The 27627-nt window shown below is 41.7% G+C and overlaps 2 protein-coding genes across 3 annotated transcripts; both read right to left on the reverse strand.

Moving 5' to 3' along the window:
- Positions 1 to 218: 218 nt before the first annotated feature.
- On the reverse strand, positions 219 to 4916 carry bmp10 (bone morphogenetic protein 10). Its single transcript, XM_037776771.1, has 2 exons — positions 3893 to 4916; positions 219 to 2528 (listed from the first exon to the last, which is right to left on the reverse strand). The coding sequence occupies exons 1-2, from the start codon at positions 4299 to 4301 to the stop codon at positions 1447 to 1449; spliced, it is 1491 nt and encodes a 496-aa protein (XP_037632699.1). The 5' UTR covers positions 4302 to 4916; the 3' UTR covers positions 219 to 1446.
- A 4571-nt stretch (positions 4917 to 9487) lies between these two features.
- On the reverse strand, positions 9488 to 26057 carry arhgap25 (Rho GTPase activating protein 25). Of its 2 annotated transcripts, none has more exons than XM_037776768.1 (11): positions 25675 to 26057; positions 21462 to 21664; positions 19163 to 19250; positions 18832 to 18945; positions 16603 to 16807; positions 13768 to 13903; positions 13600 to 13673; positions 13225 to 13346; positions 12555 to 12709; positions 11085 to 11632; positions 9488 to 10244 (listed from the first exon to the last, which is right to left on the reverse strand). In XM_037776768.1, exons 1-11 carry the CDS (start codon positions 25736 to 25738, stop codon positions 10043 to 10045), a joined length of 1911 nt encoding a protein of 636 aa, XP_037632696.1. In that variant the 5' UTR covers positions 25739 to 26057; the 3' UTR covers positions 9488 to 10042. The 2 variants fall into 2 exon arrangements, with proteins under 2 accessions (XP_037632696.1, XP_037632694.1); XM_037776766.1 differs by having other exon boundaries at positions 21462 to 21685.
- Positions 26058 to 27627: the final 1570 nt, after the last annotated feature.

Raw genomic sequence — 27627 nt, forward strand, 5'->3', positions numbered from 1 at the left:
AGCTTCTTCTTAATATAATGTAAAGGAAAGTTGACAGACCATGATGCTTTGATTGATGATTGCAAATGTGGAAGATAGATCATGTACAATTAACTGGCAAAAACAACACCAGTGTGGCATCTTAGCTCCAAATATTTACGTTCATCTTGACGAGATGACATTTTGATGGGGTGGAAACTTTCTGAAACAGTAAGGATCAGTTAAGGAGACTTTGCATGTAGAATTTTTTAAGTAATTGTTCTTTATTGTTTAAGAAACTGTTACCATTTCTCTTCCCAACAGAATTAATGTTGTGCTGCAAATGCATTGTCATGGATACAAAACCTGCGCTACAGTAATTAACTTACAAATGTACATATATACTTATCTACGCTGTTGTAAAAAAAATTAATAAATTAGAACAATAAATAGTCTTTTATTTGACACAAGCAACAGAGGTATCGAAAGGCTTTTAAACAAAGAAACTGTATTTCTGAAACTGTATTTCCTTTGAGTTGTATCCATAAGGAGAATGTGACAAGGTGACCCCTTTTCCACTCTTGAGTTTGGCCATCAGATAATAACTGTCCAAAAAGGCCATTTTTACCATAAAAGTGATGGATGACTCAACTGAGGAGGTGCTAGGTCAGGGAGTTGAGTCAGTTAAGATTGTTTGTTGCCTAGGAATGTGGACAACCCCTGCCCCCTTGTCCTGTCCAACTCCCCCATCCCACCACCACCAAAGATGCCCAGAATGCCGTGCAGTTCTCCAAGCCTGAGTGGTGGCATACATGTTTCTCAACCCCCCACACCTTGCTATCGCTGTAGCTCGGGGGAGTGGAAAAGAAGCATGTGAAGTGGGAAACAGGATTGGGATAGATAACCCTGCCACTAGGACCCCTGCATAGCGCCTACGTATCAGGAGGCGGCAGGAGGCAGGAGGTGGGCCTGGAGAGTTCATGTCTTGTCAGGTTGCCTCATGGGGGTTATTTCACTGAGCCAGGACACAAGAAGTGCTGATTAGTGTTTGCATCGAGTGGGGAGGCCAGAGATAAGTGGAGAGGAAGACAGATGTCAGGGGGAAGGAGAGGGAGGGGGACAACTGGCCCACTGGTTCCCACCAGGCCGCACACACCGTAGGATGTGCTTGGTTTGGTCCTTTGGGAAATCTTGTGCCTTTTCATTCTTGTGGGTATGAGGACACACCTTGGCATCACCGTTGGCAAAATGTTGACTGTAGATCAGCCGCACACTATCGTTCCACTGTCTGAATTTGGAGTGCACATAGTTTCATGAATAAATAATATGCACTTACAGTCTCACTGAGTAACCCTTACAGAGATTCCAACGATTGTCCCTTTGCTGAAGACAGTTTTGGCTAACCTCCTTTTTCAGCTTACTGGTAGTTCTGTGTCTTTCCTCTTATTGTAAGACTTTATGAAACGTTAAACTCTCTCAAAACATGGACTATCTGCAGCCACACTCAGCCACCACCATACCCTCAAACTTGTACTTGTAGGTGACCACGCCTGTGTCATCCAAGTACAGCAGGGAGATGGGGTCCAGCTTGGTGGGCACGCAACAAGCTCGCGCAGCCTTCTGAGGACTGTTGATGTTGATCAGTGTCTGGACAATGGCATGCTTGGTGGGCGTGACGTGCTTCGTTAGTGGGAAGGAACAAATGCCAGTGCACTCAAAGGCGTCGTAACCAGTGGGTGCCAGGATCCAACTGTCCCATCCAATATCTTTGAACTCTACGAACAGAGATTGTTTCTTGCAGTGGTTTCCCTTGGCATTGCGGCGAATGCGGGATGCTGTGTCGTAGATCAGATTGGAGCGCATTTGGATGAGGTCCTCTTCATCTGGCTCTGCGTCTTCATCTCCCTCATCCCCGTCCCTCCCCAGGTCCCCCCACAGACCATTCAGGCCCATCCCCAAGTCATTCTGGAGAACCATGTCAGAGGTTTCGTGGTCAATCATCTCGTTCAGCTCACGCTTGTCATCACGGTGATCACTACTTGGGTCATCAGAGAAAACAATCAGCAGAGGTTTGTGTTTTTCCTCAGGGCTGGTGTCAATCTTCATGTCCCCTTCAGGTGGATTCCTGTCTTTGCTGTCCTCTGTCATACCTTGACCATTATCTTCATTAGCCATGCTGGCAATGTGAACTTCCAACCGGTGCGTGGTGCCATGGTCAGATTTGCGCCAGAGCTGAACAGCAGCAGTGAGATCAAAGGCCTCCCAGCCGTTATCGGTGCCGTAGACCTGGCGTGAAGCCAACTCCACCAGCTCTATCCGCTCTCCTCCCCCTCTGAATCCATCGCCTCTCACAGGGTTCTCATCAGTCGTGTTGTCATCTCTGACAGGCGACTCCAGCTCGTAGATAGTGACCTTGCGGTCGACACCAGCATAGAGATGGCGGTCAGTCTGGACAAGGGTGTAGAGGCGAAGCTCGGCCGTTGTGATGCGTTCATGATGGGGAACTGACACATTGAAGAGGAGAGGGTGATGCCTCACTCCTCCAACACCCACAACACTGGGAGATGAATCTGGGGAAGAGAAATAAATGGTCAAAGTTGGACTTCTGTATATTTTGTATAATCTTTATAATGAGGTTTTCAGTTGAGTTCTGCAACGTATCCAAACCCTATCTTAACCTAACCCTATTGAGGATTGCCTTTGGGGTCTGAAATGCAGATAAATTGTCAGGCCATCCGCCACTTTGGCAGGCAGGGAACACGCTGGGGATTGGAGCAGAGAATAGGTTCCTACTTGTCTGATTCTGTTGCATCTCATGCCTCTGTGACTACTGATTCCTCTTCAATGCTTTCTGACTGTTATGCATGCACAGTGACGCATACGCATGCCGTATCATTCAGTTTGTTTGGGACCGGAGCCATGGCAGAGAGAAAGAAAAGCACTCAACAGCATGGCGCTACTACTACTACACCTGGGCGAAGGTAAATTACAATGTTATCATGATGTGTTCAAATGTAATCTTGTAAAATGTAGTTTTTTGGCGAGGAACTTGAATAAATCCAGTTGATAGAGAGGGAATTATGACCTATCTAAATTCATAACACTAACATTAGCTCTAAGCAGCTTATAATACATAATTAAAACTACTGATGCCAAGATTTTTTTTAATCAAAGCAAATATTTAAATAATTATAATCATTTGAATTGTTTTTACTCAAATAACCACTATAGATGACAAAAACAAAATACAGTAAAGTACCGTGTACAGTACCCTCACAGCCCCGAAAAATAGGGCTCTCACAGAAGCTACGGTGTAATTCAAAACTCTGGAATTTACCATGCATATAATGTTTTTTTTATGTAAAATATATCGAACATTGAATGACATCAGAATCTAAAATGTTATTTGTTTATTTAGCGCAGAGATTTCAAAAGTGGCAGATGAAATTTCTGAGTGGCAGACAAAAACAAATACTTGCCTTCCACAGTAGCAGGAAGTGAAAAAAAAGTTAATTTCAGACCCTGATTGCATCCCCAATTTCATCCTTCATTGGGAAACATCTATTATCTTTTTTGCAAGCTGTTCCATTTCAAAGTAGGAATAGCATTTTGATATGATCATTATTCACCTTGCACAGAGAAGTAACAACAAACATCATCATGAATAAGGATTTGATTTAAACAACTACATTTTGGTTTAGCTACAGTCTACTTAAAAACTGGACACAAGAATACTGTCGTTCTCAGTTTCATTACTTATATTCTTTGGCATTGCAGACCAGAGTGTGATGAGGAAAATGCATAATATTTAAATAAAATGTCATAAAAATATTCAATAAACATGGCACCAACTAAAGAAGAAAGCGTAGTTCTCATTTTTAATCAATCTATATGCTCAACAGGGACATCATCATATGGAGCAGAGGATCTTTACCTTCATTTTTGAAGCTGCGGATGATGTTGGCGGTGGGCATGGCAGTGCGGTCATTAGCAAAACGGTTGTAGAGCTCCATCATGTACTCAGGTGGCTCTTCTCTTGTGCTTCCAGGAGGCATGGCAAGAGGACCCAAGCCAGACAGGTTGAAAGTCTGCAGAAACTGTTCCTTCAGGCTCTCCAGCAAGCTCTGCATGTTCATGTTGTTGTCCTGCTCCAGCAGCGATGGATCCACCACCCCCCCATGCCCGTCTCCCAGCCCCGGAGCGGGGCGATGCCTCTGATGGGTGTTTGTGGAGATCGGGCTGCTCTGTCCACAGAGCCCCTGGAGAATCAGGATGGAAAACAGAACGAGCAAAGTCCTGGAGCTGCAGATGGTTTCCAGTTGAGAGACCCAAATGCTCGCCATGGGAAAAACAATCTATTGTATGCCCTCTGGGGTTGTCTATGGATGAGCTGATGCAACAGTAAGACAAAATGATTTGTAATCTCTGAACGCCTTAATCCAAAGGTTAATTGAAATTGTGGTCAGTGCATCTGTAGCCAAAGAGAGTTTTGTATCCCAGTAGACAGTAGTGTTGTTGACCAGTGTGAGCCTCTCTGGAGGAGTGTGTGTTCCTGCTGCTCTCTTCCAGATCTCACAGCATTTATTCTCATGCACACCTTTTGATGTCCTTTGCGACAGGGCTGCAGTTCCGGTGACAGGGTGGCCTAGGCTTGGCTTCGTCCAGCCGAGTCATCTCTGTTGTGTCCTCTCCTCTGTCTGTCTCTCTCTTTCTGTGTGCTCTGCTCTCTTCTTTCCCTTTCTGTCCCTTATCTATGATATGGTGGGCTCTGCATTGCTCAGTGCTTATGGTCTCTTAGCTGGTGTGTGTGCGTGCGTGCCTGCCTTCAACTTTGTGTGATGCACATGAGCGTGTGTTATCTCACAACTTCCTTAATGAGGATTTTGTAAACACTGTCCTGTAGCCTCTTCCTTGTGGAAGCGCTATTTTGTTTGGGTGGGTGCTCCGGGGTTTGATATTCTTCATTTGTTTATTTGCTTTGTAAATGGTGGAGTTCCGCGAGCTGCCGTCTAGGCTCCATTGACCATTTATTTTTGACAAAACGCACCGAGGCTCTGTTGATATCATTGAATGTAACAGGATATATCTATTAGACAACACTCGTCCAAATGAAATTGAAATGCAATGAGGTGTGAGGCCTTAATGATCAAGGAGGAAAGATGCTGAGCTGAGTCTGGAGGTTATTTCAAGTAGCTCATGAGGAGTAGTTTAAGACAATCATTCATGTTCATTCAACAAAATGCAATCACCCCCTCTGTTTTGCATGCTAAAATGTTCTGTGTGTGTACTACCTCTTCTGGTAAATTGACACTGCATCTGAAATGGGTTATCTGGGCACAAGAGGCTCCTTAAAATGCAAGAGCAAGGACGTACAAGGGAATAAGAATAGGGGGTACCATTAGGGGTACACAGAGCTTTATAGAGACATGTTTATGGATCAGACTGTCTGGCACTGCTACCAACATGGAGTCAAGAGGCTGGTCGGATGTTTTCTGACCAGATTAATAATGACTCACTCCCCTGAATAACCGCTCCGTTCGTCACCTGAACCTTCGTCCCACTACGCAACTGTCCCTCATTCCTGAGCTTCTTTGTGTGACCCTGCAGATACACTCCTGATTGCGGCGCGTCACAGAGATGGGAAGGAATGAGCTTTTTCCTGCCTCCGCCACTCATCTGCCAGGCTGACAGTTGACAGACAATGCTGTTATCTGTCACCCTGTTAAACTGCTGCCGCAACAGACTATCACATCTTCCTGATGGCCGTAAGAAGGCTTGATAATGGCAATGTCCTTTTGCACGCACACACACACACACACCCACACTCACACACACACAGTCAGTCCCATCCATATGGTCTGTATTACGGACCTGAAGCGTAACAATTGTGGATTTATGAAGGCCTGAGTTGCTATTTTGGGATTGAACCTTCCAACAGACATTTTGTGCAGATACCAAATATCCGAATCTGCGTTTCCCCCACAGTGGTGTGTGTTTTTTAGGATGGGCAATGTATGGAAAACTAACCACTCCCAGATTATACCACCATCACGACAAAACATATTGTAAAATCAATGCAAGTTATGAGTTTTTTTAGTAATCCAATGTACTACTGATCAGTCAAAATTGTGTATATTTAAAGCAGTATTAAGTGATTGTAGTGGAACAACATTAACATGTTAGTACCCCCATATTATGACAAATGTGTGAGCAAAATGTTTGTGAAGGTTCTCAGTCATCCAGGTCATGGTATCTGAGGGAGGGTTAAATCAGCAGCAACTGAACTTGGTTTAGGTTCTTCAAGAACGTAAGTCCAGTTGCTGCTGATTTAACCCTCCCTCGGGTGTGAGCAAAAGGTTGCCTATATCCAGCAGACACAGAGAAATGTTAGCTTTCCTTTGGAGTCGTGTTTCTGGCTGCCCAACACATTAACGTCCAATATTCAGTCTATGTATCAGGGCGTCTGTGGCTCAGAGGGTAGAGCAGGTTGTCCACCAATCGGAAGGTCGGTGGTTCGATCCCCGGCTGCTCCGGGTCACATGTCGATGTGTCCTTGAGCAAGACACTTAACCCCAAATTGCTCCCGGAGGCATAGCCATCGGTGTGTGAATGAGTATTTAGATTAAATCCTGATGGGCAAAGTTGGCACCTTAGTAGCCTCTGCCATCAGTGTATGAATGGGTGAATACTGACATGTAGTGTAAAGCGCTTTGAGTGGTCGGAAGACTAGAAAAGCGCTATATAAGTCCAAGTCCATTTACCATTTACCATGTATGTGCCGGGTGATTCTCTGTTGGTTTTTGTCACTACAAGCGACCCTTCACATTAAACGGGTCATTCCTGTTGTGCAGCAACATTTCAGCCTCGTGACTCATGAAAAATTTGATAGATATTTTCATCTTTTTTGTATTATATAAGAATAGTGACATATTTAACTGTCAGGAAAACATATTGGCCAATCTCAGGCACTCAAATAATAATCCTTATGGGTAGACTGGTTTATATTGGTCTATAGACCTAACAGTGTGGAAGATTTGGAGCTAAGTTAGCAATATCTCTGAGAGTGATCCAGATTTAGCTCGCTAACCTTCTACACATAAACAGAACTTTTATAACTATATCAAATGTGTTTTTAATGTTTTTAATTGGACCAACGTTCTTCATAATTTAGCCGAACAGGGTGGAACTGAGAGTGTAACAAACAGATTAACATCATGAAACATGGGAAAAAAGACATGCTCACCCTACTTTAGTCCTTTGAGTTCCCTACAAAAAAATATGTCACATTAATTAAAGAATATTTTGCATATTTTATAATTGTATGGCTTATAGGTGTACTTTACACTGGGGACATGGTAAAATTGAGCACATGTATAAAAAAAAACTTAGTAAAGTAAAAAATATTATTTTTAAAAAAGTCATAATATAGCAGGTCTAAAAATGTAGTGAAAAAAATTCATAGTATGGTATGTCGAAAAATGTAGTGATAAAAGTAATAGTATAGTATGTCGAAAAATTTCCTGAAAAAAAGTCATAATATAGTTTGTCAAAAACTTTCGTGAAAAAAAGTCATAGTTTAGCATGTCGAAACATTTAGTGAAAAAAAGTCATAGTATAGTATGTTGAAGAATTTCATAAAAAAAAAGTCATAGTATAGTATGTCGAAAAATATTTTAGTAATTTAATGTGCATTATTCTTTGTTTATGTTATAAAGAACACCTTGATCTGTAATTTAAGCCATTTGTTATAAATATTTGTCACATTTTAAAGAAAATATGAGGAAGTAATTCATGGGGACACAAATGTTGCTGCATAACAGTTATTTGTTAATATAAAAAAAGTATTGATTAGTGCAGCTTGAATGAAACAAACTGCATTCTCTGTGGTGAATTATAGTGAATTATCTGATTGTTTCTCCTTCTTGCAGCATAGTTCTCTGGATGGCAATGTTGTTCAGTCAGTCCGTTGGACCAGACTATATCAACAACTACTACATGGATTGTCATAAACGTTTGACATTCATGGTCAATTTCGACAATTTCACCATGTCCAATACTTCATTTTATAACCAAATGCCTGCAAAACTGTTCCCATCAGCCCTAGCTGCACTTTGTGTTTAGCGCTACTTAGCAAATGTTAGCACGCTTACACCTTAAAGTTTAAACTAAGATGGTTCAACTATACTTGTTAAATATCAGCATGTTAGTATGGTCAGTGTGAGCATGTTAGCATGCTGACATTAACATTTAGTGCAGCACTATTGTGCTTAACCACAGCCTCGCAGAGACTTTTTCAGAGTCCAGTGTGTAGCATTTCGGGAGATCTATTAGCAGAATATAATATAATATTCATATCAATGTTTTCATTAGTGTATAATCACCTGAAATTAAGAATCGTGGACAATAGCCCAGAATGGGGCGGCTGTGGCTCAGAGGGTAGAGCAGGTCGTCCACCACTCGGAAGGTCGTTGGTTTGATCCCCGGTCACATGTCGATGTGTCCTTGAGCAAGACACTTAACCCCAAGTTGCTCCCGAAGGCTGTGCCATCGGTGTGTGAATGTGTGTGTGAATGGGTGAATGCTGACATGTAGTGTAAAGAGCTTTGAGTGGTCAGAAGATTAGAAAGGAGCTATATAAATGCAAGTTCATTTACCATTTACATACCAACCACAAACTCAACACTCTAGAGGGGGCCTTTCATGTTTTTACGTTACCTTAAAGCTGAAGTAGGCAAGATTGGAGCAAATATGATTAAAAAAAGTTATTTCTATAAAACGGTCGCTATATCGTGACAGTAACCTGAAAGAAAACATGTTCCTCTGTGTCCTCCAGTTTTCTCTGGTGCTCCTAACGGCATCTGCCAAGATTTCACAGACCGGAGGAAAACAAACAGTAAGAGCTGATCTGAGGTCTGCTGTCCATCTGCTGTCTATGAGAGCCGGCTGTCAATCACTCGTGAACTCCGACCAAACGGTCAAACTAGGCAGCACTGATCAAATATGAATCAATATTATGTTACGTTAATGTCTATTTCTCTCCTCAGATGTTTTCAGAATCATCTTGTAGTGTGACGGTTTAGCTATAGAATGAGAACTCTGGTGAAGGAACGCCAAGTTCGGGTCACATGACCGGAGCACAGCCAATAGGAACGCTCTCTCAATGAAATGATCTGTGATTGGTCAAAGTCTCCTGTCACGGGCTAGATTTTTTAAAGCCTGAAAACAGAGCCATGAGGAGGTGCAGAAGTCTAGTTATCTCTCAGAACACTTGAATTACAATATGCTGAAAGGTTATTATGGAGTTTTTGCCCAATGATACCAAAAATATACTGCCTACTGAAGCTTTACTGTAGCTCTCTGACATGTTTGGAAAGAGAGGGGTGAGCGGAGGGTAAATCAGTTGGTTGCAATCTGCAACTTCACTGCTAGATGCCACTAATCCTACACACTGATCCTTAAGTTAATAAATGCCTGAAGTATCAGTTTAACCCTTCCAGCGGTTTCTGCAATCATGCACAATGTCCACTGCTTTCAGGTCTGCATCTCTTTATTTATGTCCCTGACAGTTCCTTTTTCTTCCATGATCTCAGCACTTTTATTGCATTTTTATTATTGCTGTTTTATTTATTTACCACTGAAATGAAACATCAAAAATAATGGACTAGTCACTCTGCATATGACACATAGTATTTGTACTGTCCACCATTAACTTTAATTCAGTCTAGTTGACTTCAGATCAGAGGGTTCAGTCTAAGCTGATCGGCCTTGCATTTCATGGACACACCAGATCAAGGTTGTTCGTATACAGTGACATGACACCTGCAGTAGGGAGGAACAAACTTTAGTTGTGTAAAGTCATTCATGTGAATAGTGATATATTAAAGCCTATTTAAATCAGACTTTCCTCACAGACACAAACAAATGACCTCTATATCTTGAGGTCCAAACAGAGCTCAAATGGAACCGATCCAGTGTCATCCCTCTGGAGGACAATAGTATTTTCCATAACCAGTTCATGTGAAATTAGCTCTGTTGAGGTTAACAGAGTCATAAATCTATTTACTAGTGAGTCTGAAAATGACTGTTAGGTGGGATCTTGGGGCTTTTTGATGAGGAACTGCTGAAAGTCTTTTTGCAGCTCCACGTTGCGTCTCAGGGCCTCGTCTCGGCTGCGCTCTGCATTTCTCAGGCAGATCTCCAGAGCGGCCACTCGGCGGCGATCTGTCTCCTGGGCAAACTGGAGCTCCGCCACTGAGGCCTTCAGCTCCTTGTTCTCCTGCTGCAGACTAGAAGAGACAGCGAAAGACACAGAGACTTCAGACGTACAGTAAAAGGTCCAAAAAGTATTCTGGAAACAATCCATGTCATATACACTTTGTCACTGCAAAAACAAATGAATCAAGTCCAAAGAGACGCCTGTCACTGTCTAATTTTGAGTTCTAAACTTACATTTTGCCAGTAGAGGGAGATTACTACACTTGTTTTCAACTTGTTTCAGAGTTTCCTGGAAGTGTCATTTCTTTGATTCTATTCCAGTGATCTGCTTTTATCTGTCAAGATATGACTCTCATTTCTACTATATAACCAAAACAAGAAATGCTGCACTTGGAACAAACGTATTCACTTTTTTCTCATGTTTATTGAAAAAATGAGACTGAATATAAAACCAAATTAGTTGTCAAAACACGTATTTTTTGCAATCCTTTTGTGTTTCTTGGTGTTTGAATTGAAGGTCTGCTTGCTCCTCCTTGGGTTCTACAAATACCCTCTCAGTTACAAAAACCTTTAAAAATCTTTAGGATAATGTTACACTGAATACCCAGCACAGTCTCACGGCAGTTCGTGAAATAGTCACGAAATTTAATCTATTTGTTTTGTGTACAAAGACACAAATTTCCATTTCAATTTTCTTTCAACAACGTATTTTTTTTGCGAATTTTCTACAAATGTCCAGCAACACGTGATGCACACATAATTTTTACGTCACGTTTTCATCAGATAACATTGTGAAAACTAACTTTATACAAAAAAAAAAACTATTTTATGGATGATGTACCACATGTAATGGTCGGTGAGGGGCTGTCTGGTGTGTAGCCAGTTAGTTGTGAATCCTCAGCTGAACTCACCTGTCTACAAGCTGCTGGCTGTCTTTCTTCTGCTCAGTCTTGCTGTTGACCTGCTGGACTGAACCGCTCACCGTCAGGTTCCCCACACTCTTTTGATGAGACAGCACTCCGGGAGCAGGCCGGGAGACGCTGTCAGGTTTTTGGGGGCTAGCAGTAGAAGAACCTGTGTTGTCACTTCCTCTTCGGACTGTTAACCTATCCTCTGCCTCTTTGTTACTGATCTGAGACCCCCCGAACAATGAACCCTGGCTCCGGAGGTCCAGGATTTTAAAAATGTCCTCAGACAGCGTCCCGCTTTTCTCCTCCACGCTCTCCTGGATGTGACTCCACCGGCTGAGGGCATCGGCCTTGGCTGCCATCCCGGTGAGGGGGCAGTTGAAGGCGGGCAGGGTCTGAGTGCGTTTGCGGGGACTTCCCAACCAGTCGTCTGTGGAGGGCGAGCGAGACTCGTGGAGCATGTTGTGGGGGCTGCGGTTCCCTCTGTCTGGACCTGGACTGTCATTGTCCTCCTCCTCTTCTGGAGACTCAGACAGAGATGCATCACCCATCTGAGACAAACACATAACGGAAGATTAATAACGGATATACATCTTTTATGTACAAATGTTATTTTAGAGTCAGAGGGAAGAAATGGAGGCAGAAACTTCAGATGAAGAACAACCATTAACTGAACCAAAGTAGCTTGGAAAATATGAATGACATAGAAATAAATGTGGTCATATAGATGAATATGCAATATTATGTTTTAGTTCTTTTATAGTGTTTGTGATGTCGGAACGTCATCATTCATGCAAATTCATGGAGAACCATCATCAAAGGACCATTGTTGACCAAATGTTCCTGTGTAAAGTTTTAAGTATAATATGTTCAAATGAAATGCAATTTATCTTACTGGGAAATTATTTATTTTTTTAATTATAAACTAATAAATAATCTCTGGGATTTAGGGCATGGATTTCCTTTGGTTTAATGAAGCTACAAAGCCATCATCCACTTGAGACCATATTAAAGCTTCAGCAAGCAGAATATTTTTGGCATCATTGGGCAAAAATTCCAAAATAACCTTTCAGCATATTGTAATTCAAGTGTTCTGAGAGAAAACTAGACTTCTGCTCCTCCTCATGGCTCTGTTTTCAAGCTTTAAAAAATCTAGCCTGTGACAGGAGACTTGGGCCAATCACAGGTCATTTGAGAGAAAACGTTCCTATTGGCTGTTCATTCAACGGAGGCAGCTGTCAATCACTTGCAAACTCCGATCAAACTAGGAAGTGCTGATCAAATATGAATTAATATTAATTTTGTCAACAAATTGACCCATTTTACAGAATTAGCACTGTTTGCCTTATAGCCAACATTCATAATTTGATACACGGCAACTTCTTACTAATGTGAATCATTTTGGATATTCTGGTACGTGTTCTTTTTTTTCCCACTTTTCCAGAGGCTTAATGTGTGGTCAACTGCTCGTACCTCTGCAGATTCCCAGCCCACAAAGCTTCGGGGAGTGTTCTTCTGGCTTTCAGCCTTTTTTGAGGGAGGGGAGGGAAGCACGTCTTTGGAGAGAGGAAACAGAGTCTCATGCTGTCTGATCATCACTGTCATCAGCTTCTGGATCTGAGGAGTCGCTGCGAAGAAAAACAAACACAGACGTGAAAAGATTACGATCATTTGAAATGATTGTGTTCTCAATTCACTTTCTTCAGTCTTTTGAAAATTCACTTGAAATTAATTATTCTTTTTCATTGCGCTTTTCTGTTATTATTTTGTTATTATGTACAGTTGACACACATTAATGTAGTAATTAAAGAGATAGTAGGTAAAGTTTATGGAATGATTGTACCACGTAGTACAAGGGTATCTAAATGAGACATGTCTTCCTAACTTGGTCTTTTTTTGTACTAAATATAGTGTCTAAAAAAGAGAAGGATGTAGTCATGGCGCAGTATTACCACATAAAAAAATTAGCAATCACACAACGTTTGGATTCAGGGTGTTTTCCAGATGTTGAGCAATATAGTTTTCACAGGAAATACAGAGAAATACAACCCTGTTTTGGACCAGAATGTCAGTCACATCCGCATAATTTCGACACAGATCTGCACACATGTTGGTTGAGGACACATCGGCGGCGCGTTCTCACCCTTCATCACAGTGATGGGGTCTTCTATCTGAGGTTTGAGCAGGTTGATCCCCATCACTGTAGCCAAGTTCTCCACATTCATCTTGTTCACCTTGGACTGCAGCTGCACCTCAAACAAAAACCTGCAAAGCAAAAAGACGTGATCAGCATAGTTAACAGACACAGGTCAGGATGTGTTGGAGATGGCAACTGATCTCAGAACAGCATTCGGCTGATGGTTTTAACTTGAGATCTGGTAGATGTACAGTAAAGTGCCTTGCTCAGGGACAGCGAACTAGTATCTTTCCAATTATAGGATGTCCTCTTTAACCACAAAGGGATCATGTTTTTTCTCTGGAATGTCCCATAATGCTTTGCGCTCCAGCTTCTACTCACCGGCAGACATAACTGAGGAGGTTGTAGTTGATTCTGGGGAGAAGAGCGATTTGTTTCTCCAACTTTTCCCAACCCTGAGAGGACACATGAACGAGAGATGTCAAAATGTCACACGGCCTCTCCTGCATGTACACACATATGCATGTATGTATGTATGCATAAATGTACCTGTGAGCTGCTGGAGTCCAGCATGATGTTGGTGCAATCCAGGAAGTCTTGGTACTGAGTCCAGGGCACCACAGGCTCAGGAAGCTCGCGCAGGTACAGCTTGAGCAGTGACGCCACCGTGTGGACATCTGTGTCACTGCAGGCAATGACACAATGAACATCTACTTAACAGCATAAATGACATTCAAACCTTAAACACAGAACGCAATGTTAGACCAGTGTATAATGTTGCCGGTACATGAGTTGCCATGTATTTTATAACAATTAGAACCTGCCCACTACATCATAGACATGCAGTTTGCTTGGTTACATGCTGTTTATGGGAAGCCTTTCACCTGGCTTAAAGGGACAGTGCAACCCAAAATAACCTTACTTGTAGTGCTATTTATCAATATAGATTGTTTTGGTGTGAGTTGCCGAGTGTTGGAGATATCGGCCGGATGCTCGGCTTGTGGTGCTCAAAGGGCCAGCTTCCTTTAGGAACTATTTTGTTTCTACCGAACTACACCGTTCGGTACTACACTAACTGTATCACAGCGCAGAAGGGAGCGTGCATCTACTCATGGTCGAGAGGCTTGTGCTCGCGACAACGCAAAATGTAAACACTAACAGCGTCCTCCTCGGCTGAGCTGTAACATTAGCTAGCTCAGTGGTAATAGGTGAGCTAGCGGTATCGGTTAGCTATAAACTACAGTAGCCTCTCATCCATGAGTAGATGCCATATATAACGACGATGGATGACATGACAGCTCTCCAAAAGTGAAGCCAAAACATCTCAATCGCCCCCCCCTGGTGGCTGGCTGCAGTATAGGTCATAAAGCCCGCCCCCAGATGGTACATAAGCCAAACTAAAAAGTAAAATCAATTTTTCCCTAAGATGGTTTCTCTCATTTTAGGTAGTTCCTATCATGTATGTTCAAGTATTAATTTGCTTGATAAGTTTTGTTTGAATTAGTTATTTGATGCTATAAAAAGGGGGTGAGACGCCATGACCGACAGCTGTGAGTCTGTCTCGCTGACAAGCTGCTCGGCTTGTAATTGGTTCACTACAGCGCAGACTGTGGCTCCAAATGATGTCTAAATCTCAAGATGGCAGCTCCTGTGTCATGGGTATTTTGGCTTCACTTCTGTACAGTGGGAGGAAGTGGAAACGTGTCTTTCGTCTTTATATACAGTCTATGGTAGATGCACGCTTCCTTCTGCGCGGTGATACAGTTGGCGGGTGTAGTTCGGTAGAAATAGTTCCTATAAAACTGCTCACAACAAGCAGAGTGCTATCTAGTTCCATTGTATTCGAGAGAAGGCAGACATCTCTACAGCCGATATCTCCAATACTGGATAGCTCACACCAAAACAATCTAGACTGGTAAATAGCACTACAGGTAAGAGAAAAAATATGTATTTTTCATTTTGGGTTGAACTGTCCCTTTAAATCTATTACAATAATGTTCACTGGATTCTACCCATACATGTATAAATAAGTTGCTGTTATAATTTTAACATTGTGTATTTTGTATTGGCTGTGGGCTTTAAAGCTGCAGTGGGTAGAAATGGAGGAAATATGATTTAAACAATTTATTTTTATAATGACAGTAGTGCATGAGACAGGTAATCTGAACAAAAATCATGTTCCTCTGTGTCCTCCGGTGCTCCTAATGGAATCTGCAAGATTTCACAGAACGGAGGAAAACAACCAGTCAGAGCTGATCTGGAGTCTGCCATGTTGAGATCAAGTTGAGAAAATACCAAGCACCGCCCACCAGCTGGAGCACAGCCAATAGAAATGCTCAATAGAAACACTCTCTCGGAGATGACCTGTGATTGGTCAAAGTCCCCCATCACAGACTAGATTTTCTAAACAGAGCCATGAGGAGGAGCAGAAGTCTCTCAGAACACTTGAATTACAATATGCTGAAAGGTTATTATGAAATATTTGCCCAATGGTGCCAAAAATTGTTGCCTACTGAAGCTTTAATTGTTAATTCAAAGACTTTTTTCCCACCTTGACCAGACTCATAAATAGCGTATACATGGGGCTGTAGTATAAACAAGGTCTTTACCAAGTCCTCTAGGGATTCTGCTGTTCTTGGGGGTGCTGGGCCTCTGGGCCTAGTTTTAGCTGGTGCAGCAGGCTTTGATTCAGCTTTGTTGTTTGGCCAAGAATACAATTTGAGGGGAAAAATCTAAACTTTGTGTACTTCGTTTTATCAGAAATTTGACATAAAGCATCTTTTAGTAGCCCTTGCTGGCAGACAAACATGTTAGGTGTATTTTAATGTTTTAATCAACAGTGCTCTGTCAGGAGAGATTGTGATGTTGAGTAATACAGGCTTCCTCCTGTGTACCCACCAGAACAGGATGTGGTACCGCCTTCAGCTCTGAGCAGACAGAAATCTATCAGACGCTCTGCATCTCTCTCATCTCTCCTTGTTCTCACAGAGACAAGAAAAAAGCTGATGCTGATTGATTGAGGTTTTTGTCTCCTTATATAGCAGTGACCTTCTTAAAGCTCGTACGTTTACCAGCCAGGTTTAAAAAGGGCTTCAAATTATTTCCAAGGACATTTTTGGCCCTGTTTTTGTGATATGTGCCACTGCCACTTCATAACCATTTTGAACTCAGCATTTCTTGTGTATTACAATAACCAGAATAACCCTATTTCATACACAGTATATGCCACACACTGAAACCTACCTGCGTGGAATCAGATCAACATGTCTTGGAGTCAGGTTAGGTGCTTCCAATAAACAATAATAATAGAAGTAATAGAAATCATGACTCATTTATATGAAATGATTCAACAGGCTCCAGTCAGTACAGAGGGAGCCGTGTTACCTGGGGAAGGAGGGCCTCTCTCCTGCATCGAAGGCGTCTCTGAACTGTTTGACAGCATTGTCCTGACCCGGGAGGCGGAAGATGCCCTCCTCATTCAGGCCGTGTTCTTTGATGAACTCCACACACTTCTGCACCAGGGTCGGCACCATGTGAGGCCCAAACCGTTGCTCATATGTTACCGTGTCCATGAGACTCTTTCCAAACACTGCAGACAGACAGACAGAGAGGTAAGACATGACATCTTGGACCAGTCACGTTCATACAGTATAATCACAAAAACATTTGACACATTCAAATGAATACCATTATTGTCCCTTTCCACATGGTCTTTATAGTAATTGTAGGGTGGTACCTGTGCTTTAAACACATCATTTGTTCGAGTGAAAATATTCTTTATTTTTTTTACTTTAAAGTAATATTTTAATATTTTGAGAAACAGCATATTCTCTTGCTGAGAGTTACAACTACAGCCAGTCGCTGGTTATCTTAGCATAAAGACTGGAAACAGCTGGCCTGGCTCGGTCCAAAGGTAAAAAAAAAACAACTGCTAGCACAGTCTGGCACATTCGGCCCCGACACCCTCCCACTCTGTGGTGGAGGGATCTCCGTTTGTAGTCACACTCACAGCTCAATGAAGCTCCTTCTTTAAGGTGGAAGATAGAAATACAGCGGCAAGCTTCGAGACGAACTTCAGAAATTTCAGAATCAGAAATACTTAGAGATCCCCGGGGGGAAATTGAGTTATGTTTTGCTATATATATCATAAGAAAATATAAATAAGAAATATGTATAACAACAGTGCAAATAATAATGCCGAAAAAATAGGATCTATCTATGCAAATAATATAAATGCATGCATAAATAAAAATGCAAGAATACTATAAATAAATAAGAATATTAGTTTAAATGCACTAATAAATATTTGCAGTGTTAATGCCAGATTAAACCAGATTATTGCACAGCTGAATTATTGCACTAAATTATTTTACTGTTAAATCAGTATTGCACAGTTGAAGATATAATAAATTATAGGGTTATAGCTGCTGTTAGGGGTAAACAAAATTATACATATATGTTGTATATATATATATACAACACTATAATCAAATGAACATGTCTACCTTTTTTTGACTAGACAAGGGTATATTTGATCCTAAATACAATCTATTTACTTTAAGTTGATGACGTCTGTATGACAATAAAGTAGAATAAATTAAATGTCTATCTTAGTTTGAGCAGTTTACGAGTAAATGTTTGTACCGATAGTCACATGGAACTGACATTGGAGAGTGTTCCATGATGAACACAAAACGGCGTTGCACGTCGTCACTAAGGTCAGCTGGTTAAGTCGGCATCGATGCAGACTCGCTGGTGGAGGGTTTCATAACCCCCTTCCACTCCTTGCTAATTGGTTTGGGATGACACTTAATATGACGAACCCTCTGCGTGAATGTGCAAACGGAGTGGACGTGGGTAGGGAGAGGTGGGTGGAGGGGGTGGACTGGAAATGGGCCTATTTCTTAGCAGCGAGCAGAGACTTCCTGGCTTCCTTCTGTTTAACCTGAGCTAAGCTAAGCTAACCAGCTGCTTTAGAGGTGCTGTGAGGCAGATTTTTTTTTTTACGACTAACACATTGTTCGGACAGAGCCAGGCCACTTGATTCGACTATCATCAGGTCATTAAATAGGCGTTATCAGTCGTTATAAGCACCATAGATCGTCCCCGACCTCCACCCCTTATGGAGTTTCACACTGTCTATGCTAGAGCGCCTCACTTCCACTTCTACTCCTGTCATAATTACTGCAGTCGCTAGAGGTCGCTGTCCTGTTCTTCTTTCTGATCTACAATGTGAATAGATGATAAAACCTACTAGTGGGTGTAGTAGGCCCCTACTGACCCACATCTATGGGGCTTACAGCGCTGGATAATGCCTATTTAATTGCCTGACAACAGTCTAATCGGCTGGCAAGGCTAGCTGTGTCCCCGATTCCAGTCTTAATGCTAAGCTAAGCTAACCGACTGCTGGCTGCTGCTACATATTTAGTGTACAGCCACGAGAGTGGTATCAATCTTCTCATCTAACTCTCGGCAAGAAAGTGAACAAATGTACATCCCAAAATGTCCAACTATACAGTATTCATGTAATTTCTCGAAAAGTCTTGTCAAATACGATAGCTGCAGTGTCATACATGAGCTCAGTTTCCATAACAATATAAGGTTTTACTGAACCTCCACTCGTTGGCATTCCGATGACCCTGCGCAGAGTGCGGACCCACTCCTCCATGTCACTCTGGGAGTTTGCCATGAGTACATACGGACATCGCTCTCTGTCTCTGTTTGTACCTGTGAAATGTATTGTTGGAAAAAAGGCATCTTAGCAGAGCAGAACCTTTAGTAGGACAGATACATGTCAGAACATGTGAAATCTATAGAAAGATTTCCAGAGAAGACCACCATAGACAGTTCTGATGTGTCACTGCTGCACACAAAACCGCCTCCAGGTGCCACACAATGGTTAAAGTCACTTCTGCTCCCGTTTCAGGGTCGATTTCATGCTTACGTGGTATGATCTCGAAGAGGTACTTCCCGGCATCATCTGAGTTCGTGGGGACTTCATTAACTTTACTGAACCGCAGCTGGATGACTCCCTGGAGTCGGCCAAAGAACAGGGACACAACCACACACAGAAAAAAGCACATTAGTGTCATGTCCAAACTAGAAGTCAAGAACCAACCACTGATATTAATGTTTACATTCATTCATTCATAGTATCATAGTAAAGGCCGTAGCAGGTATTCCAACTGCAGGTGTAGCACAGTTTCTTTTATTCTGGCCATATTGTATCACGGGCGCGTTTGCAGATGTACAACAAACTGAAAAAAATCTATTATCATTTCACTTAGAGTCCACGCATGTTTATGAGTTCCCTGTTTACATTACAGCATATACAGTACGGGACAGTATATCTCCCAGTTCACCATGTGGTGTAGCCCACTTCCTCTGTCTCCACCCACAGTCCTTTATTTCTGTTTTAAAACCAAGACCAAAAATGGAAATGACTCTTAGAGTTTTGGATAGATCTGTCAATCAATTAAAATATTTTATCGCGATTAATCGCATGATTGTCCATAGTTAATTGAAAATGAATCACACTCTTTTATCTGTTCAAAATGTACCTTAAAGGGAGATTTGTCAAGTATTTAATACTCTCATCAACATGGGAGTGGGCAAACATGCTTGCTTTATGCAAATGTATGTATATATTTATTATGGGAAATCAATTAACAACACAAAACAATGACAGATATTGTCCAGAAACCCTCACAGGTACTGCATTTATCATAAGAAAATATGCTCAAATTATAACATGGCAAACTGCAGCCCAACAGACAACAACAGCTGTCAGTGTGTCAGTGTGCTGACGTCACTATGACTTGCCCCAAACTGCATGTGATTATCATAAAGTGGGCATGTCTGTAAAGGGGAGACTTGTGGGTACCCATAGAACCCATTTTCATTCACATATCTTGAGGTCAGAGGTCAACGGAATCCTTTCGAAATGGCCAGGCCAGTTTTTCCTCACCAAAATTTAGCGTAAGTTTGAAAGCGTTATTTAGCTTCCTTTGCAACAAGCTAGTATGAAATGGTTGGTAACGATGGATTCCTTATGTTTTATAGTTTAATATGATATCAGTATTCTTTCCTCTTTATACTCTAGGTTTAAAACCGAGCCCACTACAACCTCCGAAAGATCGAATATGTTAACGCGTTGAAGAAATTAGTGGCGTTAAAACAAATTTGCATTACCTCGTTATTATCGTGTTAACTTTGACAGCCCTACTTTTGGAGTTCGGTATCCCTGAACGGGAATATGGTCATTTTTTTGTCATGAATGCTACTCTTCCTTCATGTTTCACTATCACTCATTTCTAAACAGGAAGTAAATCGGAAGGTAGGGAGAAAAGCGAAACATGTAATCAAACTTATTTTTTGGGATATTTTACACATAAATATGGTCTACAAATTTGGCCACACTCCCTGCATACATGGTTATAGCGATTAGGGGTTTAGTGTAGCCACCCCTGAAATGTCAGCTAGTAATGACATCATGAGAGAGTAATAGTCTAATTGTCTAAACACCATTTTTTTGGAAGTTTGTGCACACTTTGCATGACATGTAAGGAGATCTTATATCTTGTGTTTGTCCCACATAGATAGATCTACAGCATGATAACAAAAACTGTAAGGTCTTGGTTGGCTGACATCAAGAGCGTAAACCAGTTAATTAGATAGAACTGTAACAAAAAAGGTGACATTGCCTTTGAAATTAAGATTTTATACTAGGCAAGGATAAAAAAAATATTATTTTTTTACTGCTTCTCCATTGGAATCTCCATGGTGATATAGTTACTTACAATTCATTCATATTCCTTATCTTTTTACCTTTCAAATGAGACCATATGTATGCATATAATCCTTATGGTTCATTTTGGGTAGTTATTTCAAAGGCTTTGAATGGCAGCGGGCCTCTCTTGTGAGACTTTAACCACCATTTGTTTTGTTCACAGGAAGTGTGCAAAGTTAGCCACACAGCTAGAGTGTTTGTGGTGTTGATTGGAAATTATAAATGACACATTTCCTATGAATTTTATGAATTAATCTATGAATATACAAGACATTTAATACAAACAATGCTAACTTTACATTACTAAATGTAGTTGTTAGATCATCACTGAATGTAAAAGAAGTAGAACATGTATTAGTTTTGGAAATGATGTGCACATGTGTTTTATGCCAACAAAGGACAAGAAGAAGACAGATTACATCATAATGTATGGGCTAAACTAACAGTGTCTCACCTGGACAGTGGTCTCCTTGTCATCCTTGTGGTAGGTCAGAGTGCTTCCTCTCAGCACAAAGTAACGCTGCTGCCAGTTCTTGACTAAAGACCTCTGCTGTTTCTTGAGCCAGCCGGCCTTCAGCGGCCTCTCCATGGACCTGGTGGAGCGCGGCGAGCCCGGGCTGGGGCCTCCCTCTCCAGGTATCACACTCCTGGATCGCGCTGCCAAACACCACAAGAAAGCTGTCGGTGAAAGTGTCATGAACAACAATCCCCCGACTTGCTGTGTCACAGCCGGAGCTGTGAAACATTACCAAAACATCAGCGCTCTACTCGACTGGAGCGGAGGACTTCCTCTTTCTGACATGACTATGCATCAGCCTATCAAGTTTGAGAGACCTGCACACTGTAGCCTATTTTTGTTCCCCCACCTATACAGTTTCAGGCTGAAAGGAAACTGCTGGTCTGAGCTGACCGTGTTTCCTGTGGAAGGGGCACGAATGCAGCTGTGATTGTTCTACATAAATAACACAGCATGGTCTGCAAGGGACCGGCCGTTACACAATAAGCTAGAAAGATCAAGTTCTGTTTAGATTTAAGTTGAACTGAAACTGATACAAAAATCCTATTTGGGTTTTTTCTAAGAATGTCACCCTTGACTGATACTTGTCACCCTTGAGTTGTGTAACTGTAAGAGGCCATGAAGGTTTAACGGAGTGATGAAAGAACAGAGGCAGAGGTGTACGTGGCCCAGGGAAGACGGAGTCAGACAGAGACGGTCCGAGTAACACGCAGCACTGTGGACTGCAGAGATAGCTGATTGAGATTGAGTCCACATGCTCAGTTTGTTCTTAAATTCACCGTGTCCTGTTGTGCAAGATGATAGAGGGGAAGAGAAGAAGCAGGGCCAAACCGGGGTAAACAGGAAACTGCCACATCATCGCCGGAGGGCTGGCGACACTTTGATGGTCTCCACCTAGAGCTTTGAGAGTCTTTGGTCTAATTTTAATAGCGTCACCCTCCCTTGATTAGTGGAAAGTTAAAGTGCTGTTGAGGAACCTTGAGCCCACACACAGAGTCAGATGTCACACCACACCCTCAGCCGGCAAACACACAGCTCCTTCCAACTGGCCTCAGTACGTGATGAGCCTACAGTCCTACAGCACCACAAAGACGTGGGCAGCGGCCACCACCAAGATGTATTTACATCAAGTGAGTACAGGGGACAATGATATTCAGAGTCTCCTACTGACTGTGCAATCACTTATTGATGACAGGATCAAGATTTGTATGTACTTCCGAAGCAGGACTAGTCAGACATGACAGAATTAAAGGTACTAAATGCGAGACGATAAATGTCTCGTACTACATCACCAACACTAGCTAGCTAGCTAACTTAGCTATGTTCCACGCACAAAGGAAATCTTACCTGATGTGTTTTATCCAGCGACTCCTGTTCTTTTTAGCTTAAGCGAGAGACGTCACTTACTTGACTTTTGCATGTGTAGTGTTTCTAAGTACGTATTTTCACAGTCTGATACTTCAACAGTTTTACAACAAACTGCGACTTTCTTGACTTGCAAAATTATGTTTTAAATTGACAACATCATACGTGTGAATCATTGTGCATTAATTTTAGTCTCTTGTCGTTGACTACCGTACATATTTTTTCCGAAATAATGGTGGTCAACCGGATGAGGTGGGACTTCGCCTCTCTATTGCCTCCGCATGGCTCTCAACATGGCGACGGCCGAGCCGGTGGCTCGCAACTAACAGTGCTAACAGCGAAAACAACGGCAACAATGCTGGCAGCGCTAACCATGGGGGAACCGGAGGGGGGGTGCTACGCTTCCGCTGTAACCGCCGTATGAGAGCAGTGCTTAGCGGTGGCCGTTAGCTAGCCAGTGGGGCACGCTCACATGCACAAACATGCACTAAAAGGCCCGCGCGGCCGGCCTGGCGATGTAAACAAAGCAGATAGAAGCTCAGATTTTAACAAGCATAAAGAGAGAGAGCGACTTCATTCTCTGCTCAGGTAGACATTGCTCCTCTATATCTTTACATAGCAAATAGCTGGTTGCTGGTACCACCGTTACATATCTACCTGTTTCCAGTCTTCATGTTAAGCCGCTAAATGTAGTTTCATTTTTAGTGTAGCCTACAGGCATGAGAGTGGAATCAATCTTCTTATCTAACTCTCGACAAGAAAGCAAATAAGCGTATTTCCCAAAACGTCAAACTATCTCTTTAATGCTGCATGAAATAGCAGATGAGTGGAATCCACTGCATCAGGAAGTGTCAGTGTCACTTGACTGGTTTGCGGATGTCCTTTCAGATCTGTATGAAAGGCCATATGCAGTATGATTGTGCACACACATGCATTGTACACGTCATATTTACACACACACACACTCACATATATGTGGGCACAGTTCCAGAAATTCAGAGCTCTGCAGAAACTGAGCTCTTGCATCAATTTCCTGTTGAAACCTGCATCACTCCAGTTTCAGTGAATAAAATTTGTCATGGTCCACAAAACATCCCAAGGTAAAAGAATCATGAAGGGGGGTCACAAGCTTTTAGGAACTTGCTGAAGCAAGAGCGTGACAGTAACAGCGGCTGAAAGTCAGTCAACATGAAGCAGATAAAATAAATGTGCTACAGGCAGCAACTTCCTTCCACAGTGCTGAACAACCAGTACCACTGATTGTGAAAATGATTAGCGAAAATGATGCACGCTGTGAACAATAGCAGCGCTGTACTGCAGAGAATTTATCCAGTCTCTGCTTGTGTGCAAACCTCCTTTTATTTGAATGTTGCAACTGTTGTGCCATCTGAGCCTGAGAGGAAACAAGGCATGGTATTGCACTGATTCCAGCGATATGCAAACAATGGTAAGCAAGGTATTAGTAAGTCTAGACCGCTGTGCCGTCATGACTGCGCATAGTATTGCATGCATCGTTGGTCAACGACTTGTTGCAATATTGCTACTGTTAGGTGACTTAAAGGGGAACACCACCTAAATGAAGAATTTCAACATGTTATTTCCATGGCATAAAGTTCAATCAATATTTGTGAACGTGAGCTACTCTTTCTCTCTCAAAGCCAGAAACCAGAGAAGTAAGTCTCAAACTTGTGATGTCATCAAGTATAAACTCTGGAGCCGCTCCATAGACAATGAATGGGAGACTGATTTTGTGGACCCATTAAATGTTTTGTTTTTTTTATACCCAAATGAGCTTTACTCTAGAGTAGTGCTCTCAGTTGTGAAACAGAAAATGTCCCCACACCCTCAGAACATCCCCCTGTGTGCTCTCAGAGTCATCTATAACATATTTCCCACACTTTATACTTGAGAGAGTTGTTCATGTTCAATAATGTTTTTGGACTGTCTTAGACTTTAGGAATAACATCAAGGCTGCAACTAATGATTATTTTCATTGTTGATTAGTCTGTCGAATATGTTCTCGATTTTAATCGATGCGTTGTTTGGTGTATAAAATGTCAGAAAATGGTGAAAAAAGTCAATCAGTGTTTTCTCCAAAGCCCAAGATGACGTCCTTAAATGTCTTGTTTTGTCCACAACTTAAATATATTCAGATTACTGTCATAGAGGAGTAAAGAAACCAGAAAATATTCACATCGAAGAAGCTGGAATCAGAGAATTTTGACTTCTTTTTTTCTTAAAAAAATTACTCAAACCGATTAATCGATTATCAAAGTAGTTGGCGATTCCTTAAACAGTTGAGAAAAGCACTTTATAGTTTTAAATGTCAAGTTATGTTTTAATATATGATACAATTAATCCTATATTGGATGACAGTGGTTTGTGTAAAGAAAAACTGTCCAATAATACCACACTGGTTACCATCAGCACATAGCCTGCAACTACCAACATGCTCAAAAAACCCCACTAATAAAACAAAATGCAGATTCAGTTACCTACTTAATTTTTTTTTCTATAATAAAACACCTGTTTTCACAATTATTCTGTATATACAATGAATTTATATGCAAAGAAATACTATTCTTGACAATAAGGAGAAACACATTCTTTTTTTAAAGTGCACTGTGCTATGTGTGTATATATATCATTTTACGCTGTACCATCTCTGAATTGATGGAAAATGAGGAACAGTTAAATGTCCAAACTGTAAAGTGGCTAAAATGTGAAGTGGTAAAGTGCAGCATCCACCCTGCTGATAGTGAACGCAGCACGGCCAATGGCTTACCTATGCGAGCTGTCTCAGCCTTGAAGGTGCTGAAGTCCCAGTTGCGAGGTAGTTTGAGAGACATCGTCCTTAAGTCGTACCACAGAGGTCAACGTTGCATTTCACACATACACCACGCCGGAGCACATACACACACAGATTGATACACACTCAAACAACACAATCACACAAACTGGAGATATCGCAGATCACACTTCCTACTTCCTGTGTGTTAATGTTTCTTCTTCTTTTTTTTTCAGCCCTTCTAAACGCGTCCCTTCATGTTGCCTTTACTTCCATGTTCATACTTGTTCTGATAGAGGTCTGTATAAATGGCTTCCAGGCTGATTCACTAAAAGATGCATGGCTCCAGGCTTCATGTATCACTAGTGGGGACTTTTCAAATGACTAACGTTCACTGGTGTCACAAGAAAAAAAACACGGGTGTGTTCTAAAGGAAATGGTTTTCACATCTTGGTTTGGCTCCTTCAGTCAGCATGTCGCTTCACAGCTCAGAGTGCCATAAGACTGCAGCAGACTTATATGGTGATTGCAATGTTTCCCTAGCCTTAAATAAATAAACACTATTATATAGGATATCAGGTCTATAGTGTAAGGAGATTACAGAAGCTGTGAAAGGCAAGAGAGAATGTTTTTTTTCTTTTTCTGGTGATCAATTTTCTAAGTGTGATCTAATTATTTTTCTCTCCTGTGTTTATGACTTACAGACGTAGGCAAAGTTGTTGGTAACGTTCCGTTAAAGAGAGAAAAACCCACAATGGTCACTGAAATAACTTGAAACTGACAAAAGTAATAATAAATAAAAATTAACTGAAAATTAACTAATGAAAATCAGATATTGTTTTTGAATTGTGGTTCAACAGAATCATTTTAAAAAACAAACTGATGAAACTGGCCTAGACAAAAATGATGGTAGCCCTAGAAAAGATTGAAAGTAATTTGACCATAGGGACATATTAAACTAAGGTGTGTCCTGTAATTAGCATCACAGGTGTCTTCAAACTTGTAATCAGTCAGTCTGCCTATTTAAAGGGTGAAAAGTAGTCACTGTGCTGTTTGGTGTCATGGTGTGTACCACACTGAACATGGACCACAGAAAGCTAAGGAGAGAGTTGTCTCAGGAGATCAGAAAGAACATTATAGACCTTCATGTTAAAGGTAAAGGCTATAAGACCATCTCCAAGCAGCTTGACGTTCCTGTGACTACAGCTGCACATATTATTCAGAAGTTTAAGGTCCATGGGACTGTAGCCAACCTCCCTGGACGTGGCCGCAAGAGGAAAATTGATGACATATTGAAGAGACGGATAATACGAATGGTAACCAAAGAGCCCAGAACAACTTCCAAAGAGATTAGAGGTGAACTCCAAGGTCAAGGTACATCAGTGTCAGAGCGCACCATCCGTCACTGTTTGAGCCAAAGTGGACTTAATGGAAGACAACCGAGGAGGACGCCAAATCATAAAAAAGCGAGACTGGAATTTTCCAAAATGCATATTGACAAGCCACAAAGCTTCTGGGAGAATGTCCTTTGGACAGATGAGACAAAACTGGAGCTTTTTGGCAAGTCACATCAGCTCTATGTTCACAGACGAAGAGATGAAGCATCCAAAGAAAAGAACACTGTACCTAATGTGAAACATGGAGGAGGCTCGGTTATGTTATGGGGCTGCTTTGTTGCATCTGGCACAGGGTGTCTTGAATCTGTGCAGGGTGCAATGAAATCTCAAGACTATCAAGGCATTCTGGAGCGAAATGTGCTGCCCAGTGTCAGAAAGCTTGGTCTCAGTTGCAGGTCATGGGTCCTCAAACAGGATAATGACCCAAAACACAGCTAAAAACACCCAAGAATGGCTAAGAACAAAACATTGGACTATTCTGAAGTGGCCTTCTATGAGCCCGGATCTAAATCCTATTGAACATCTGTGGAAGGAGCTGAAACATGCTGTCTGG

Source organism: Sebastes umbrosus, chromosome 8 (assembly GCF_015220745.1).
Source record: "Sebastes umbrosus isolate fSebUmb1 chromosome 8, fSebUmb1.pri, whole genome shotgun sequence".
Classification (NCBI taxonomy): Eukaryota; Metazoa; Chordata; class Actinopteri; order Perciformes; family Sebastidae; genus Sebastes; species Sebastes umbrosus.

Coding starts and splice junctions, on each gene's coding strand:
- bmp10 (XM_037776771.1), bottom strand. CDS start 4,301: ATGGCGAGCATTTGGGTCTCTCAACTGGAAACCATCTGCAGCTCCAGG. Junction 2,529..3,892: donor CCGCAGCTTCAAAAATGAAG/GTAAAGATCCTC, acceptor TCTCTTCCCCAG/ATTCATCTCCCAGTGTTGTG.
- arhgap25 (XM_037776766.1), bottom strand. CDS start 25,738: ATGTCTCTCAAACTACCTCGCAACTGGGACTTCAGCACCTTCAAGGCT. Junction 13,904..16,602: donor GAGAGGCCCTCCTTCCCCAG/GTAACACGGCTC, acceptor CATTGCCTGCAG/TGACACAGATGTCCACACGG. Junction 12,710..13,224: donor CCCCATCACTGTGATGAAGG/GTGAGAACGCGC, acceptor TTTTCTTCGCAG/CGACTCCTCAGATCCAGAAG.